Source organism: Anser cygnoides, chromosome 13 (genome assembly GCF_040182565.1).
Source record: "Anser cygnoides isolate HZ-2024a breed goose chromosome 13, Taihu_goose_T2T_genome, whole genome shotgun sequence".
Classification (NCBI taxonomy): domain Eukaryota; kingdom Metazoa; phylum Chordata; class Aves; order Anseriformes; family Anatidae; genus Anser; species Anser cygnoides.
The window spans coordinates 11,701,819-11,720,025 of NC_089885.1; the positions used below are offsets into that span (position 1 = coordinate 11,701,819).

General features: G+C 57.4%; 3 protein-coding genes and 5 non-coding genes across 8 annotated transcripts; 7 read left to right on the forward strand and 1 right to left on the reverse strand.

The window, feature by feature from the left end:
* Positions 1–1,069: 1,069 nt before the first annotated feature.
* Positions 1,070–2,083, reverse strand: LOC106037716 (probable G-protein coupled receptor 34). The gene has a single exon (XM_067005193.1). The coding sequence runs from the start codon at positions 2,081–2,083 to the stop codon at positions 1,070–1,072; it is 1,014 nt and encodes a 337-aa protein (XP_066861294.1).
* Positions 2,084–6,042: 3,959 nt separating this feature from the next.
* Positions 6,043–7,242, forward strand: LOC125184386 (40-kDa huntingtin-associated protein-like). Its single transcript, XM_048076627.2, has one exon. It carries the CDS (start codon positions 6,069–6,071, stop codon positions 7,128–7,130), a length of 1,062 nt encoding a protein of 353 aa, XP_047932584.2. The 5' UTR covers positions 6,043–6,068; the 3' UTR covers positions 7,131–7,242.
* A 141-nt stretch (positions 7,243–7,383) lies between these two features.
* DKC1 (dyskerin pseudouridine synthase 1) lies at positions 7,384–18,098 on the forward strand. The gene is made up of 15 exons (XM_067004783.1): positions 7,384–7,508; positions 7,691–7,752; positions 7,972–8,058; positions 8,618–8,709; positions 9,267–9,451; positions 9,961–10,025; positions 10,608–10,734; positions 11,103–11,233; positions 12,206–12,349; positions 12,804–12,924; positions 14,346–14,464; positions 15,026–15,129; positions 15,566–15,632; positions 16,028–16,186; positions 16,729–18,098. Exons 1-15 carry the CDS (start codon positions 7,493–7,495, stop codon positions 16,795–16,797), a joined length of 1,548 nt encoding a protein of 515 aa, XP_066860884.1. The 5' UTR covers positions 7,384–7,492; the 3' UTR covers positions 16,798–18,098.
* LOC125184965 (small nucleolar RNA SNORD17) lies at positions 10,128–10,375 on the forward strand. The gene has a single exon (XR_007169681.2). It is a non-coding gene; the product is annotated as a small nucleolar RNA SNORD17 (small nucleolar RNA).
* Positions 10,940–11,015, forward strand: LOC125184970 (small nucleolar RNA SNORD83). Its single transcript, XR_007169700.1, has one exon. It is a non-coding gene; the product is annotated as a small nucleolar RNA SNORD83 (small nucleolar RNA).
* Positions 11,406–11,540, forward strand: LOC125184963 (small nucleolar RNA SNORA36 family). Its single transcript, XR_007169678.1, has one exon. It is a non-coding gene; the product is annotated as a small nucleolar RNA SNORA36 family (small nucleolar RNA).
* LOC125184964 (small nucleolar RNA SNORD17) lies at positions 13,292–13,539 on the forward strand. Its single transcript, XR_007169680.2, has one exon. It is a non-coding gene; the product is annotated as a small nucleolar RNA SNORD17 (small nucleolar RNA).
* LOC125184969 (small nucleolar RNA SNORD83) lies at positions 14,558–14,633 on the forward strand. Its single transcript, XR_007169687.1, has one exon. It is a non-coding gene; the product is annotated as a small nucleolar RNA SNORD83 (small nucleolar RNA).
* Positions 18,099–18,207: the final 109 nt, after the last annotated feature.

Here is an 18,207-nt window from a genome sequence, read left to right on the forward strand (position 1 = left end):
CATAAAAGGGAAAAAATACAGAGAAGTATCTCTTCTGCAGGAAGAGAGCAGATGCTGAAGACTAATCAAAGCAGGAAACCTTGCATATCCCTTGCAGGTTCCTTTTTCAGAGCCACTGCAAATTAGCAGTGCTGGAGCTGAGGACCTCAGAGCCAGCAGCTCACTTTTGGGGCTCACGGGTCTCAGACGAGCCGCAGGCACTTCTGTGCTGCATCCCCTTTGCCCGTTGGACCCTTTCCTATAGCGATGACCCTGGCATGGCCCAAGTGCCAAGCAAGTGCTGTGCAATGGCCAGGTGAGGCTGCCAGCCCTGTGTGAACGTGCTGGTGAAATGGGCAAAGGAACAGAGCTAAGGAAGCCTGGAGCTACCTGTTTGAATCTCCAGAGAGGTGAGGCTGAGCTGGAGTTTCAAAGACTGTGGTAACATGAGAGTAACGGTTATCGTTGCCGTGGTTTGGGGTTACAGGGTCTGCACATTTCCTGGCATGCCTGTCATACAAGCCCAGCGCTGCATACCGCTGGGCTCCGTCGTGGAGCAAAACATTCACCCGCTGCACAAGTACTGCTCTGATGAGTGTCTCCCTCACCTCTTCCTAATGCTTTTGCACTGCATTATCTCCCCTCCCCTTCCCTTTTCTGCTTTCTCTGGTATGGAGGTGATGTGTATTAATAGAGACTCACAGCAGGTTCCTATTCCCCTCCTTCCTCTCCCTCCCACTGAAGGGGCCTGTCTCTGCCCAGGGCTCTGCCCCTGCCCTTCCCTGGGCTGGCTGGAGATCCGAGGCCAACGCTGCTTCTCCTTTGGCATCTCCAGCTTCGTTCTTCCTAGGAAACATGTCCTTCAGCTATGCCAGCAGAGCTGGGGTAGGAAAAAGTAACGTCCCAGTTATCCTTTCCTCTTTGCTTCCCCCCCAAGCTCTAACCTTGCTGGCGTGAGGGGAAGAAACATGAGGCGGTTCCAGTTTCTTTCTCCATCTTCCCAGCAAGCCTTGTCCCATAAACACCAGCAGCCAGAGCAAATCCGTGATGAGAAAATCCCATGCCCAGGACCTCGGCCCCGCTGTAAGGCCTATATTTCTGTCACGGACCTGCTGTGGTTCAGCCTGCCCTGGTTCCTCATGAGAGCTCTCTTCAGCCTGCCCTGGAAGGTGCAGAGCACAGCCCTCCGGAAACTGCTGGACAAGAAGAAGAAGACGACTGGGTCAAGGCAGCTGTTGAGGGCTGAGATGCAGAGCACAAGCTCGTTAGCGAGGTGGAGGCCCTGCTTCCAGGGCAGGCTAGAAATGGCCTCGACTTGCGCGAGGATGTAAGGGACGCGGACGATGTGGTAGGGGGTGAAGCATACAATGAAGATGATCAGGACTACAAAGGTCTTGGTGATGGCTCTCATGCTGGTCTTCTTGTTCAGCTGCTGAGCCTTCACCGAGGAGACTCTGTGGAGCTTGGCAAATATCTTGCCATAAAAGTAGAGGAAGAGCAGCAGCAGGATAAAGAAAATCGCTACTGCGGTCATGTTAAAGGCTGCTGCCGTGGTGCTTTTGTTCCTGAAGTGGAAGCATTTATAGTCACAGGGCCCTTCTTCTCTTGTCTCAAAAAAGAAAGGCATCATGAAGGCTAAGTGCACCAACCAAACCAACCCAGAGGCCACGGTGCTACAGGACACGGTGTGGATCTTGAATTTCTGGAGGGGCCGGATGATCTTCAGGTAGCGGTCCAGGCTGATCAGGCTGAGGAACGTGATGCTGACGTACATGTTGAGGTAGAAGAAGGCCCCGACCACGTTGCAGAAGATCCGGGGCTCGCTCTTGTTCTGAAAGGCGATGCGGAAGGGCAGGCAGAGGGAGAGCAAGAGGTCGGAGAGCGCCAGGTTCCTCATGTACACGGTGATGGAGGTCCTGCGCTGCGCGCTGCACGAGAACACCCAGAGTGCGAGGGTGTTGCTGAGCAGCCCGACAACGAAGATCAGCGAGTACATCACGGGGAGCGTCACGGAGAGGAACTCATCTCGGATCTGGGAGCAGGAGTTGCCCAGCCTGTGCTCGGTGACCTCGCTGGTGGGCAGGACAGTGCTCAGAGAGTCCATCACGAGCGCACGGGCCTGGAATGAAACACGCATGGGAGTGGGAACGGGCATTGGCATGAGCTGGAGGCTTGCAGGCATCGGGACGTATGGGTATTACAGCCCCCTGCGGTACCTGGGTGCCCCAGGTCACTGCAAACACGACCTCATGGTCTCCCAGGCTGTTATGCAAAGGAAAATGGGCTGGGGAGCTAGAAGCAGGCTCCTGCACAGGTCAATCACTGGCTCTGGGCCAGGAGCGGGCACTGCTTTCTCCCCAGCCTGTAGGGAAACATCCACCGGGGATCTTAAACCCTGGTGGAAAAGCAGAGCCAGCTCCTGCCCCAGCTGCACTAAGCGGCTCCCGTCCCGGCTCCTCCCAGGCTGCTGGCCGGGCTTGCCTGCGGCGTGCTGGGCTCAACAGCAACGCCCAGCAGTCCTCTGTGGGGTAAAGCACCTCTCTGATTGCCCACGAGCAACAAAATGGGTACAGCAAACGTGAATTCAGGCCACATGCCAGCAAGATGCTTACAGGTATCTTGGCATTGTTAAGGGGATCGATCAGAGCCCCCCCCACCCCTCCTAGGCTGGGAAATCAGCCCCAAACTGCTGCTCTCACGCCAGCCACAGGACAGCAGAGCCCTGCTGAGCTTTTGCTGCCCGGGGACCCAGTGCTGGGTGCTTGGACGTCCTTTGCCAGCACCTGCCTTGCTGGGACTGACCGCAGAAGCACCTCATGTGCCTGCGAGCTCGTGCATGTCCCGGTGTCATCCTCGCCTTCCCACCTGCCGTGATGCTGAGTGACAGACACTACTTTTCTAACGCACTTCTCTGCTCCCTCCACGCGTCCCCAGCAAGCAGGGGCAGCAGCTGACAGGTTTGGATGGAGGCAGCGGAGCTCACTGGGTTTGCTGCCTGCGACTCGCAGCGCTTTAAAACCACCACGGCTCGAGCGTCTCGCGTTTGTCGTTCCTGGCTCGCCGCGCGGCAGCCGCCCCGCTCAGCCCCGGCTCTCCCACCCCGATGGCTGGCTGCCTCGGTGCCCCGCTGCCCCCCGTGCCTCACGGAGAGAAGGGAAGCCACCCAGAGCCACTCACCTCGCCTGGCGCTCCTCTGCTCCTACGGCTGCTCTGACGGAGGTTCCTGCTCTCACCGGGGCTCCTATAAGCCCTTGGCTGGTGACACACCTCCCACCCGTGACAAGCGTCACCCCGCTCTCCCTGCCCCTCCCACGCGGGGTTTTCCCCCCTCTGGATGAGGTGAGGGGGGTGTTTTGGGGGGCTCCTGCTGGTGCGGGCTCTGCAACACACTCAGGTGCACCGGAGACAGACAGAAATGGGCTTCTGGTGCAGGAGGGGTGAAAACATCCTGCAAAAGGGCCCCGCGCACCTGCACCCGCTGCCCTCGGGACCAGCGGGGACGCTGGGTGCCAGGGGAGGTGGGCACGGCGCCGCACCACCACCCACACATGCGGGAGCAGGGGAGATGCCCCAAGCTCCCCTCCTGCCCCTGCAGGGTGGAGAGCTGGGGGCAGATGCTGAAATAAATGCCTCCAGATGCTGGCTTTCAGCCCTGGCGCTGTCTGCACGAAGTGTCCCAGCTGGGGTGGTGGGGAGAGCCCATGGGGGCTGAGAGGCGAGGGTCCGGGCGGCTCGTCCCCCAGCCCTCATCCTGACACCGCTACGACACCAGCCACGTGCCCAGGGCAGGTCGTTCCGCAAAAGTTTCCACCTCACTGGATTTAGCTCGGCGAGCAGCGCGAGGTTCGCCCACGCAGATGCAAATCGCCATGGTGGGCAGGGGAGGAGGGGGCCGGGGATGGCAGTGGAAAGGAGAAATCCTCCCGTGAGCTTTCAGCAGCTGCTGCAGCGGGGTCCGGCCGGGGCCGAGAGAGCAAATGCGCAGCGGTGCAGAGCTCCCAGCCCCACGGCAGGCCCCAGCAGCACGTCTTCCTGCAAATACATCTGTCCCTCGTCGCCCCACCGCTCCGCGAGCCCCCTCAGCCCTGCGCCTGCCCAGTGGGACCTGCTCTCGAGATCTCTTCGTCTACAACTCGTGTTTCGGTGCGAGCCTCAAAGGGCAATGCACGTAGCGGGTCCCGAGGGATGACTCAGTCCTGAGGCTGCAGGCAGCCAAATGTCAGCCGGGAGGGGCTCCCACAGACCCACCGCGAGGGAACCTCGGACACTCAGACCCCTCAGCAGCAGCCGAAGCCGCCATACAGGAGACACCCATGAACGTCTTGGGAAGGGACGCGTGCGGGAAGCTTGCGTGCAGTCGCTGCCAGGCCGATGCCAGGGCGAGCCACCCTCCTGCAGCGATGCCATTTCCCAGCCCAGCATCAAATTGGTTCTTCGCACCCCACGTTGGGAGCTCTGGGAAACAGGATTAAATCCAGAGCAGCAGTGTGATTTACCAGCGTGTGCGTGGGGCTTGGCTCCAAACCCCTCGGCCGTGCTCCTCGGACACCTGGCTGCAACATCGTCCCTTCCCGATGGGGTGAAACAAACGTGGTTACCCCGGGCAGGACGAGGAAATGTGTCAGGAGGGCAGCTCCTTCCAGCCGTGGGAATCTCAGAGCCCGAAGAGTGGAAATCAGAGGCTGTTGAACCCCAGGTTTCTCCACCTTGGTGCCTTGTGCTGCATCAGCCTCACCTCCAGCCCTTGCTGAGTAATTACAGAAGACAAAGCCAACCCAACCTGCCAGCCAGCGAGTGGAGAAATGACTGTAAACTGAGAGAGCCCGGGGATTTGAAAGGGCATTTTTACAATATCAGCTCGCTGGTGTCAGCCACTCTGCAAGGTATGCCTGCAGGTCACAGCGCTCACGTAGGCACGAAACACATCCTCCATTCCTGCCCAGCCCTTTGGAGTGACCGGGCATTCGGAACGACCCCGGTCGTCTCGTGGGGCTGGGAAAAGGAGTTGGAGCTGCAGCTAGGGAGGGGAAGGAGGCTGGCAGGGCGGAGGGGGCTGCCAGGACGGGTAGCAGAAATGGGGTCTGCAGTGCTGCGGGAGGGGTTGCGACGGCCCCTGCGTGGTTACGGGTGCAGGAAGCACAGAGGGCACCCTCAGAGCACAGCCTGGCCCCCAGCACAGCGAGCTGCTGACAGCCGTGTGGCTTGGTGGCTGCCAGGGCCGGGTGCCTGCAGGGGAGGCTGATCATTGGTATGCCGCAGCATCACCACCTCGGGGAATTTATTACTCGTTCTGCAGTGTCGCGGAGGGATGAGTTACATTATCCATCGCATTTCGGTTTCACTTGCTAGCTTTGCGGTACGTTCGGCGAGCTGAGAGAATAGGTCAGAGCGGGGTTTTCTCAGAATCCTGGGGGTGTTTATCACACACGCTGAACTCCGGCCCGCGGTACGAAACGCCGAGCTCTAACCTCACTTTCAGGCAGTGACACCCGTGCTGCCCTCGGGACGGAACCGTCACTGGCGTGCCCACGGGACTCGTGCAAGGGAGCGCCCGTGTCACGGCACCCGTGCAGCTGCTCCCAGCTCGTTCCGGACGAGCAGAAAGCCGGGCGCCTGCCGCCATCACGCCTCTGCCACGCCACGTCCAGGGGCAGCGAGGCAGCAGGAGGGTGCGGAGGGTCCCGCGGGGCTCCACCCCGAGGGCAGAAGGGGCGGCGGGGCTGCCCTGGGGGCCGGGGCTGCCCGGGGCGAGCCGCAGCGAGGAGCCCCCGGGGTCCCCCCGCCCTCGGGCCCCGCCGGGTGCCCCCGGGCAGCGGGGCCGTGCCGCGCGCCCCGTCGGGGCTGGGCGCCGGCAGGGGGCGGGGCCTCCCGAGGACACGCCCACAAATGGGAGGGGCCAACGCGGGGGTGTGGGTAGCCACGCCCACCCGTGCGGCATTCTACAGAGACCACGCCCCCCTCTAGCGTGAGACCACGCCCCTTCGGGGCGAGACCACGCCCCCCTGACCCCCGAGGCGGGCGCCGATTGGCCGACGGCGCGGCGGCGGCGGGGGGCGCGGCGGGGGGGCGTCACTTCCGGGCGGCGCGCGATGCTGGCGGCGGCGGCGGGCGGCTCCGGGCCCGGCGGGGCGGGCGGCTCCGGGCCCGGGCCGGGCCCCGGCGGCGGCGGCAGCAGCGGGGACGGGGACTTCCTGTCGCGGTACCGTCTGGTGTCGGCCAAGCTGCGGCGGCGGTTCCTGCGGAAGCCGAACGTGGCGGAGGCGGCGGAGCAGTTCGCGGCGCTGGCGCGGGAGCTGCGCGCCCAGGAGAGCCTGCCCTACGCGGCCTGGTGCCAGCTGGCGGTGGCGCGCTGCGCGCAGAGCCTCTTCCACGGCCCCGCCGAGGCGGCGGCGCTGGGCGAGGCGGCGCGGCTCTTCCTGCGCCAGGAGCGGGACCTGCGGCAGCGCCTGGCGCTGCGCGGCGGCTTCGGCGAGCACCTGGCGGCGGCGCAGAGCTGCGGGGCCTTCGCCGCCCGCCTGCACCTGGAGCGCGGGCAGCCGGCGCTGGCGGCCGGGCTGTGCCTGGAGCTGGCGGCGGCGCTGCGCGACACCGGGCGGCCCGCCCGCGCCGCCGCGCACTTCCAGCGGGCGGCCGAGCTGCTGGCGGCGGCGCGGCTGCCGCTCGAGGCGCTGCGCTGCCTGGCCGAGCGCGCCTCCTGCCTGCTGCTGGGCCGCGACTACGCCGGGGCCCTGGCGGCGCTGACGCGGGCGCAGGCGCTGGCCGGGGCCGGGGTCGGGCCCGGGGGGGCCGCGCCCGGCGGCGCCTTCCTGGACGCGCTGGTGCGCTGCGAGGTGTCGCGGGTGCTGCTGCTGCTGCTCCTGCAGCCGCCGCCCGGCAAGCTGCCGCCCGAGCACGCCCGCACGCTGGAGCAGTACTGCTGGGAGGCGCCGGAGGGCGGCGCGGCGGGCGGCGGGCCGCCGGCGGCGGCGAGCTACCTGCCGGCGGAGCTCTTCCTGCTGCTGCAGTCCGCCGTGCTGGCCTGCCAGGAGAAGGACGCGGCGGCGCTGCAGGCGCTGCAGGCCGAGCTGTGGCCGCTGCTGAGCGCCGAGCAGAACCACCTGCTGCACCTGGTGCTGCACGACATGCTCAGCCCCGCGGGGCAGGGGCTGTGAGCGCCGCCGGGACGCCGCATCCTGCTGCTGCTGCTGCTGCTGCTCTCCTCCTGCCTCGGGACGCGGCGCGGGGCCCCGCGGGGCCGCATTAAAGCTGGCGGTGGCTGCACCACCCGCGTGTGCGGTGCCCGGTTCTTGGAGGGGTGCGGAAGGGGAGCTGCGGGAGGGGGCGTGGTTTGTGGGAGGGGGCGTGGTTATGGAGGGGGCGGGGCTAAGGGAGCGGGGCGTGGTGATGGGGCGGGGCTACGGGACGGGGCGTGGCCAAAAGGGGGCGTGGCCACCGTGGCGCGCAGCCGCGGGGGCTGTCGGGCAGGCGCGGCCTTTCGGCTCCCCGCGCGGCGGCGGCAGCACGCGGCGCGGCCATGGCGGACGGGGACGGTGCGGGCCGGGGGGGGCCGCGGGGCCGGGGAGGGGGAGCCGCGGGGGGATGGGGGCGCGGAGGGTTAGCGGGGCCCAGGGTGAGGCCGCGGGGACGCGGGGGGGGGGGTTCGGGGTCGGGCCCGGGCCGCGCGGCGCCCTCCGGGGCCTGCTGGCGGCGCCTGAGCGCGTCCGTCCCGCAGGCGGCAGCGCGAAGAAGCGGCGCAAGAAGGAGAAGCGGGCGCTGCTCGACGAGGACGTGGCGGTGAGTGCGGGGCCGCCCCGGGGGGATGGGGCTGGGCTGGGGGCGGCGGCGCCGGGAGCGGTTCGGTTCCCCCCCCCCGGTCCCCCCCTCCCCCGGGATCCCCCCCCCCAGGCACCGGCCGGGCTCGGGGACGGGGCCGCGGCCGCCCCCCCCCCCCCCGGGGCGGCCACGTGCGTGCGGGGCCTCCCCGCTGAGCGGCGGGACGCGCTGTGCCCGCAGGACATCCAGCACACCGAGGAGTTCCTCATCAAGCCCGAGTCCCGCGTGGCCCAGCTGGACACGTCGCAGTGGCCGCTGCTGCTGAAGGTAGGCGCTGAGGGACGGACCCGGGGCGGCCCCGGCCTCGTTCCCCCCCCGGGGCTCCTCACGCGCGCGGCTCCCCGCTCGCGGTCGCCGTGCTGCGGAGGAGCGCGTGCGGTGCCCACGTGCGGGCAGGAGTCACGCTGCGGAGTTCGGCTGGCGGCGTTACCTGGGCGCCCGCTCCGTCAGTTCCTCGCCTCCTGCAAGCGCCTGCAAAGCCTCGTTAGCTGTGTTTCGGCCCGATGGGCCTGTGCTCCAGGTGTGCCCCCCGGCTACCTGTACAGAGCTCGTGGGGCGCGCTGCGCTTATTCCGCAGTGCAAAAGTTGGCGTTCTGCTCCTTTCCCATCTCTTCTACGTAGAACTTCCAATTCTCTCTCTCAGGAAGGCATTTCTGCAGTTTCAGCTGCAGGTCGTTTTCAGTTTGGATGAGGTTTTTTATTTTAAATGTGAACCAGATACAGAGTAATTGGGGAGATGCGTTAGAGCAAATAGAAACAAATAACTCTTCTCAAGCTCACTTGAATTTCATTTTACTTACAATAAATTTTCATTTGGATTTTGTAGAACTTTGACAAGTTAAATGTGATGACAGCACACTACACACCCCTTCCTTCTGGTGCTAACCCCCTTAAGAGGGAGATCTCTGAGTATGTAAGGTGAGTGCAATAAGCTCTAGAGCGATTTAATTTTCTTTTGCAGTTAACGTCTTGAAAGCGTGGTCTGTTCTACGTTTGTCTTTTACCTTTCTGCTTGATGCTGTGTGTTGCTCCTAACCAATGAATGTCTACCTAGGGCCTGCTGGTCATCTTCTGTGAAGTTTTCTTTGTTCTGGGGTTGTGGCTGCTCTGCAGGTGGATGTGCAAACACCTGAGGAGTTTTGAGTGGTCCTGTGGAAAAAAACCCTTCAGCCTGCCAGGCTTTGAGACTGCTTGGAGCTTGTTTGCAGTGGTTGGTTTGTATTAAGGGCTGAGTACTGATAACGTTATGGAAAGAAGAGAATTTCTTGCTTGTGCAGAGTATGACCTGCCTTTCAGAGGACCGGTGTGCAGAGCAGCTTGATGCGTGCTCAGTGGGAGCAGCTGTGAGCTCAGCTCTTACTTGGCTGTTTATTTAGAAATGCTTTTCTTTTTTCCTACAATGGCAAGTCTCATCAAGGTTTTCACACTACTGCTACGTTTGTCCCAATACTTAGCTCTGTCAACTTGTGCCGTAGGTCAGGCTTTATTAACCTTGACAAGCCTTCCAACCCATCTTCGCACGAGGTGGTCGCGTGGATCCGGCGCATCCTTCGAGTAGAGAAGACCGGGCACAGCGGCACACTGGACCCTAAGGTGACTGGGTGCCTGATTGTGTGCATTGAGAGGGCAACGCGGCTGGTCAAATCTCAGCAGAGTGCAGGTATGTTTATTGACATGGGACCATTTTCACTTGAAGTGACTTGGAAGGTGCAGAGCTCTTCTGGAGACAAGATGGAGACTTCCTGCCCTGCCTTTGACAGGGCTGCCCTAGGCTTTCAGCGCCTTGAACTCAAGGATTGCTTATCCATCTTGCTCCAAGCCAGTGAGGGTGCACCCGTGTTGTCTCAGGTGGTTTTTTTGATTGTTTCTCTGTCTGGGACTTGTGCTGTCTATGAAAACCCTTCTGAAAGACCGGTTTCGTGTATTAACTGAATTTAAGGCACAAACCTACAACTCCAGTGAAATAATGCTTGATGGAACAACAAACATGTAGCTCAGATTATTTTCACTGCAAGGACAACCAGCTGGATAATGGGTTGCGTGCACTTCTTAGGAGACGTTTGCGAAAATACCTGGACTCTCCAGATGTGTGGCTGTGTAGCAGTGTGCGCCTTGAGATCAACATTAAATGCAAGTGGCCGCTCCTGACTGCTCTTGTCGTTCTTTCAGGCAAAGAGTATGTGGGAATTGTTCGGCTGCACAATGCAATTGAAAGTGAGGCTCAGCTTGCCAGGGTAAGTCTCAGCACACTGTTAGCCATGCTGGCACTTGACACTCAAAGGGTTCAGCTTCTGTGGGATTTGAGAGGGTAGGAATGGACGTCAGGTGTGCTGTGTGTGAGGTGATGATGAAGTTTATCCATTCTCTGAGTGCAGTGGCACTGCCCTCCTGCAGCACCCCGACTCCTGTTCTAGGGTTTGGGTGCTGTGCAGCCTCCAGAGACCCTCCAGTCTCCCAGTGTCCTACTGGGGGCTGCTGCGGTGTGTGGCTGGCTGCCTGCAGGAGTGAAGCAGTGCTGGCAGGGTCAGAGCCCCTCTTTGGGGGGGCTCTGTCCCCACTAAGACGAGGGATGACGTCTGATTGCACACTGCCACCTGATGGAAAAAGCCAACTGTACCTCACTGGCGGTTGGGGTAGCATTTTGACCACATCAGTGGTTTATAACAGCTTTCTTAAATACAACATAACCAAATGGTGACGAATCTTCTGCATTCTTGCTCATGGAAGTGGCCTTAGTTGCTGGAGACCCTGCGGTGCTCATACGTTAGTTCTGCTCGTGGCCCCGGCTAAGCTGTTGCTCCTGCTTCTGCTTCCAGGCAATAGAAACTCTGACGGGCGCGCTGTTCCAGCGACCTCCCCTCATCGCTGCTGTCAAGCGACAACTGAGAGTCAGAACCATCTATGAGAGCAAGCTGGTGGAGTATGATCCTGAGAGAAGATTAGGTAAAATGGGGGTTTTCTGCCTTCTTCTGATTCAACTCACAGCTGATAAAACTTCTGTTGAAATGGGCTGCTTCCTGTTTGTTCTAGATGAACTTAAGTTATAAATCCTTCCCACTATCAAGTAGTAACTGCTTCCCGCATTGCTTGTGTGTGCAGAGAAGCAAATCCCACCTGTTTGTTGTAGTTTTGCATCCTTCACTGACGAGCCAAATGATGTCAACTAGATGGCATTAGCACTCGGTGCAAAGATGACCTTCATCTATCACCCCATGCTGATGGCTCTGTGAGGGGTTGAACACGGAGCTTCTAGATGTGACTCGTTTCTAGATACCTATTTAAATAACATTCTGTCCTGGCTTGTGTTTCAGGTATCTTCTGGGTGAGCTGTGAAGCAGGCACGTACATCCGGACGCTTTGCGTCCACCTTGGTTTGCTGCTCGGTGTTGGGGGCCAGATGCAAGAGCTCCGGAGAGTGCGGTCTGGGATCATGGGAGAGAAGGTAATTGTGACTTTAATTATAACCAGCAAATTAGGAATTGTCAGAATGGCAGGAGTTCTGTGGAACGGTCTTAATTCTATAATACTGGAAGTAGGTGCAGATGCGTGTTGACTGGGAGAAGTTTTGTGAATAGCCCTGAAAACGTGGAAGCTCTTGGCCGTAGGCAGCCTGTAACCAAAGTGTTGAGTTCAGTTCAGGGCCTTGTCCCTGTTCTGGTAATTAAGCTTTGGAACAGCGAGTGACTGGGAAATGCACCACGGTGACTGAAAGTTTGTTTTATGCCACCTGTGTTTCTCGGCCTACAAAGCACGCACGTGCCAGGAGTTCAGGCCCGAGCTACCTGCTTAGCAGCTCACAACCGCTTGGTGTCAGGGCAGGACGCAGGGAGCGTGCCTGATGGAAGGGAGCTTGGGAAGTGCAGTCTTGTGTGGTCTTGAACAATTCCCCGGTGTTTTCTGCCTGGTCATTGCTGGTTCCCATTGCCGGCTCAAACTCCAGGACTAACTTCTCTCCTTGCAAAGCAGGATTATGAGAGTGACCACTAGCATTCATTTCTGAATTCCAGGTGATGGATGCTTACAGGTGCTTCAATAATTTATTGCATGTCACGGATTGGTGAGCTGCTTACTTTAGGTTTCTACTCACTGATGTTCTTTGTCTCAAAGTTTTGAGGTATTTAAGTTTGAAGCACTTCTGAAGCGTGGCCAGGTAGGCAGAGCGTATCCATTAGATCCAAGTGCAGCGTGACATTAGGAAGGTTGAAGTTTGCAGTAGCAGAGATTAGGGTGATCTCAAGCTGTCAATGGAAAGTATTTGTTCTTGCCTCTTCCAGGTAACGTTTGTTGATGATTGTGAATCGGGAGTCTGGTTTTGCTCCCTTTCAGCGCACTCTTTGCTATTAGGCTTCATTTTCTTTTGTGTGTTCTGAGTTGGTGGCTGGTAGGAGACTTCAGAGGGGTTGTGTCTTTTCAGGACAACATGGTGACGATGCATGATGTCCTGGACGCGCAGTGGCAGTATGACAACAACAAGGATGACAGCTACCTGCGAAGGGTTATCCTGCCCCTGGAGAAACTGCTGACTTCCCACAAGCGGCTAGTCATGAAAGACAGTGCGGTGAGTTCCTGGGTTAGAGCCAGTTGACGTAGCGACTGTGAAGTGTCGTCCCATCTCGTATAGCTAATATAATAAATGGGGAGCAGGATCCTCATGGAGTACAGCAGTGTCCTGCTTGAGAGCTGTGTAGGGCCTTGTATGGGCCGCTGCAAGGTCACAGCAGTAAGATGCAAGAGCCCAGAACCGAGTGTCAGACATGCTGCACTCCTCACTTTAGGAGGGTGCTGATGGTTTTAAGAGATCTGCCTCATGTGTTGTTGGCTGTGATGGGTGCTTTCTTTTGATTGCTTTTTCAAAAGCGCCCAGGTTTTATATAGTAGACAATGAGAAACAGATACGTGGGGATGTTATTGTTAGCAGTAATGACAACAGGAGGCCAAAGCATTAGAGGCACTTCTTGCATTGTTTTTATTCTCCAGTAGCTTATAAGCCCTCTCGTTCCCCACCTCTTTAGGTTAATGCTATTTGCTATGGAGCCAAGATCATGCTACCTGGTGTCCTGAGGTATGAAGATGGTATTGAGCTTAATCAGGAGATTGTTGTCATCACCACAAAAGGAGAAGCAATCTGCCTAGGTATGAAGCTCCTTGTTCTTCTTGTGCCCATCTATTTCAGTTGAACGTGTAACAGATGAATCCCCAAGCACAGAAGGTTTAAATAGCACTTCCTGACGGAAATTGTGGGTTAATACGTCCTAATGAGCTGGGCTGCAAGGTGGCTGCCATGCAGCAGGATGTTAGGAAGCACCAGCTGCATCAGAGCCAAGCTGTCTGCAGGGTAGTCTGTTGCTTGTGTTGCTATCAGAAGTCTTCTGTTATTCCTGTTAGCTCTTGCTGCCTCGGATGCAAGCTGCATACTTTCCTCAGAGCCAGTCCTTGGTGAGGTGTCAAGAGTTCCTCAGTTAGCCGTGTTTCAGCTGTGTGATGCTCAGGTGTGCTGTGTGTGAGGTGATGATGAAGTTTATCCATTCTCTGAGTGCAGTGGCGCTGCCCTCCTGCAACACCCCGACTCCTGTTCTAGGGTTTGGGTGCTGTGCAGCCTCCAGAGACCCTCCAGTCTCCCAGTGTCCTACTGGGGGCTGCTGCGGTGTGTGGCTGGCTGCCTGCAGGAGTGAAGCAGTGCTGGCAGGGTCAGAGCCCCTCTTTGGGGGGGCTCTGTCCCCACTAAGACGAGGGATGATGTCTGATTGCACACTGCCACCTGGCCCATCACGCTTACCGAGGATCAGTATAGAAGGTCTTGAGCAACTGTCAGCTTCTGTGAAGTGACTTGAAACAGTGCTTTGTTCTAACTGGCGTCTTTGTCAAAGCTCTGTAGATGGCAGGTGGTGACGCACCGTAGGGACGGTCTGTCTGGTGCTGTGTGGCCTCACACTCTGTCCAGTCCCATGGGACTGAGGGGCTTTGGAAGTGTAACACAGCCAAGCCATTCCACCTCATTTGTACTGTCTGCACCACAGTCGTTTCAGTGGACTGGCAATAGTAACTTAATATCTTTTGGTAGGATTAGTCTCCCCTAGTGTGCCTCTGCAAGATTTTGAGAACTGAGTAAGGCTCAGTCAGTGCTCCTTCCCATAATGGTGCAGTTCAGTTGCACCTTAAAAACAACACAGTTCCTTGAGTTGCGTGGAAGTGCCCAAGCAGCTGTTTACAGAGAGTTCTTCATCCAGTGGTGCCGCTGGTGCTGCAGGAAATGGTTGCCTTACTCTGTTCACTGATTCATAACTGATCCTCTGGAGTAAACTGGAAGGTCTCGTGCTCCTGGTGTAGTAAATCCATGACACAGATGCTCTTGCATCTTGCAGGGCAACTTTCTGAAGCTTTAGTCCAGAACTTGTGTCCAGTAAGGTTTTGGGGTGACATGGCATTGTTGAGGTATTTGCCTCCTCTTTGTGCTGCCAGAGGAAGAGCAGGCTGAACCCAACAGGTTGCTGCATCCATGCTGTCACGGTTTTGTTGTTTTGAAGTGTTCACGAGCTCCCTGCTTGCTTCTGCAGCTATCGCCTTGATGACCACTGCAGTCATTTCTACCTGCGACCATGGCGTGGTGGCAAAGATCAAGAGAGTGATCATGGAGAGAGACACGTATCCCCGCAAATGGGGCCTTGGTCCCAAGGTGAGCAGCGGGGGGTGTTGGTGGGAGCCCAGCTGCTGGGTTGTGGGGCTGCAGGCACCTCAGGTCTATGCTTGAACCCTCCTGTGTTAAAGAGCCACATGATGTGAAGTGGATGGCATTAGCACTCTGTGCAAAGATGACCTTCATCTATCACCCCATGCTGATGGCTCTGGAGGGGCTGGGCAAGGAGCTCTGCAGTTGGAGTGGTTCACCTGAAATGTTGTGGGTCATTAAGCTGTGGGGGAAAAAAGCATGTCAAGGATACATGCCCAATTACATGCAGTCATGTGCTTTTGCTGTTAGTTCCCCCACAAATTAGCCCTTATTTCTTGATGAAATGGCTTCTGACTACTCCCTGTCTGTGACTTGTAGGCTGCTGTGCAGCGGATGTTTTCTCTGAGTTGTCAGAAAGTCCTTGGAGAGAAGCATTAAGTCAGTGACGATGCAGTTCTTGGCTTGGCTTGCTCATGGATTATCTCCTCTTAGGATGGGTGGCTGAAGCCCAAGGGAAGGTTTCTCCTCTGTGGAGCTGCAGTCTGACTTTTTGCGCTTTGCTCTCAGGCCAGTCAAAAGAAGATGATGATCCAGAAGGGTCTGCTGGACAAGCACGGAAAGCCCAACGAGAGCACACCAGATTCCTGGAAGAAGGAGTATGTGGATTACAGGTGGGTACGACTTCAATTTCAGAATGACGGACACAGAGACCAGGCTGTGTGCAGCGAGCACTAGTCTGGGTGCTGTTTGTGCTGTCAGGTGTGTCAGGCCTGGCCAAGCTGTATTTGCTGTCTGGGCCCTTGGTGTGCAGCAGTGTTCCTCAGTTACAGGGAACGTGCTGGTGGTGGGCAGGGCTGGAGTGGAAGGCCCTGAGCAGACGGTTATCCCTCTGTAGCCTGTGCCTGTGGCTTTAGAGGGAGTCAGTCTGCTAAATGAAAGAGGGGAGGCTTTGCCATTGTCCTGTCCAGCTGGCACTGGTGCAGGCTGCAGGTCTTCCCCACACTGTGCTCCTCCACCTGACGCCTTGCAAGGGGGAAGGGGCTTCGTAGTTGTGCAGAGCAGTGCCACACAGTGACAGTCCTCAGCCTGGTGTCTCTTCTCTCTCAGGGAGGCGTCCAAGAAAGAGGCAGCTGCAGTCCCCCAAGCTGTATCAGAGGTGGAGAGGGCTCCAAAAGTGAGTATCGCTGGTGCTGTCTGGTTGTAAGGTTGGTTGTGCTCTGTCGAAGACTTCTGATGTGTGCCTGTTCCTTTAGGCAGTTGGTATCGAGTGCTGAATTGTGTGCTGCTTTGGTTGGTTGTAATACAGGGGCAAGTGTTTCATGTTCTGGGAGCTTAATGCCCGCTTTATTGTGGCTTTGTGGTCTGTGGATTAGCATTAGAGTGACCTGTTTATGGCCTCAGCCCATATATGTTTATCTCTGGCAGTCTGTTGCTCACCCTCCTTTTCAAAGCATTGCTAACCGAGAAATTTGAATCAGGCAAAACAGTCGTGATGGGCTTGCAAACAGCTTTTCCATCACTTGAGCCCTTCTGGGAGATGGCCCGTCTGACATTGTGCTCTCCTAACAGAGGAAGCGGGAGTCAGAGAGTGAAAGTGAGGAGGCCGTGACCCCACCATCCCCAGCCACTCCACCGCCAGAGGAGCTGAGCAAAAAGGAAAAGAAAAAGAAGAAGAAAGAAAAGAAAGCCAAAGAAGCGGCTGAAAGCGGGGGAGAACAAGTAGAAATGGTATGTAACTGGGTACTGCCTTGGTACGGTCCAAGCGTGGGGAAGAGCTGCTGTCTGTCCCTCATACCTCCAGGGTGAATGTGTCGGCATCCTGCTGTGCACGTCCTCAAAGTACCAGGCTCCCCACGGCGGGAGAAAGGTGCCTCAGTACAGGCACATTCATAAACTGGACTGGTTGTGAGGGAGGTGGGAGGTGGGGATGGATGGAGCAGAGCATGGGATGAGCAGACATCTGTGCCCAGGGCATCTGGTGGGTGCATGTTCCTTCCTCAGTCCTGTGGGGTCTGTAACTGCCCTGTGGGAGGGTGGTGCGTGGCGTTCAGTAAGAGTGCTCCTGTGCTTGTGTGGTGGTGAGGGAGCCTGCGCTGTGCCCGCAGCTGCGACGGAGTGTTTGGACGCCTGTGGCTGTGTGTGTGGTAAGGGGAGGTGAAGATGTTTCTGTAAGTGGCTTGTTAGCCTTCACGCAGAGCTAGGTGCTCCTCCTGAAGTGAGCAGCGGGTGATGCCTCTGATTCCTTCCTGACCTCTCTAACCTCTTCACAGACCAGTGAAACCAGCACCAAGAAGAAGAAAAAGAAGAAACAGAAGGAGGTAGAAGAGAGCTCAGAGTAAGCGACTGGATCTGTCCAAAGCAGGCGACCTCATCGTTAGAGGGGGAGGATTCTGAGGCCTTGAAAAACCAGGACTGGCTGCATGGCAGAGGGGCCAGCAAGTTCCAAGTTGCTTTTCTGCTGTGTATACGAGTGAGGAGGTGTGTTTGCCCAGGATATGCCCTGCTCATGTACCCCTCCTCATCCTGTTTTAAGGGTAGCCAGAGGAGGGGGTACCTGACTGCCCCTGCACTGGATTGCTTTGTGAATCTGGACACCTCGATGCCAACAGAAGTGGCATCTTCAGGGAAACTGCAGCTCCTTGCTCTTAGGTGTATTTGTTTTCACCATGAGAGGGATGAATAACATTTTCCCCCTGCTCTTGTCCTGCCTCTTCCTTCCTTCTCTTCCAAGGTTGGAGCTGTTACCTGACAGTCGCAGAATGTATTGGTGGCTGGAGGACTGGCCTAGCCATGGTCCATCTAAAGGGTTTGGCATGGGGACAATTGAATCAGTTATTTGAAGGGCTCTGGTTTCTTTTTAACTTGGCCTTATGTTTGGCTTGACCCTCAGATAATTGAGAACAAATGTTCCAAAGGTATTCAATACATTTTTTTAAACTTTATCATAAAAGGATTAGAACATGGATTTCCTGCTTTATGCTTCTTAGTACGGGGAACCTGCCTGTTAGTTGTCAGCTGATCCCAGACCCAGTGTCCCAGTAATGTTGCCAGTGTCTACCTCCTGCTGGCTCCAACTTGGTGGTTGGAATGGGACTGCAGCACTCTCAGCTGCCTTGCCTTGTTTTGGTACCTAATATGCTCTGGAAGCTTCCAGTGGGGATGCTGCTGTGGGGCAGAAACAGTAACAAGAAAGTGGCTGCCCAGGATTTCTAAAGGGCTGTCCGGACTGGAGAGCTTGTGAGCTGAGGCTTGGCCAAGGGCAGCTCTTCAGGGGGCACTGGGTGTGGAGCTTGAACGGTTTCATAATGAACTGGCCTAATATCCTTGTCTGGGGTGGCTCACTGGCAGCGGGAGGTCTCTTCTATCACAGGGATAGTGCTGAGCCAGGATTTTAGCCTCTTTTAATGGGGGAAGGATCCAGGCTGCTTTGTTCTGAGCTTCTGTCCCTGCAGAGATCCTGTAACATTTGTCTTAGCCTCATGCGTTGCTTTTCTCTTAATTGTCTGACACTTTTCTCCCCTCTAATGCTAGAGGCGCAGGCAATGGTGCCAGCAGCTGGTGACTGTCAGAACCTGAGCAGATGAAACGTCACATTTTTATTCTTTTTTTACATAAAATAAAAGCCCTATTTTTAAATGGGTGACTTTCTTGCTTATCTGGCTCCTGTTAGGAGGTCGGTGTTCTCAGATCCCTAGGTCCCTCTGGGGGGAGGGGAGATGGTTGACATGTGCATGCTGCAGGTACAGAGA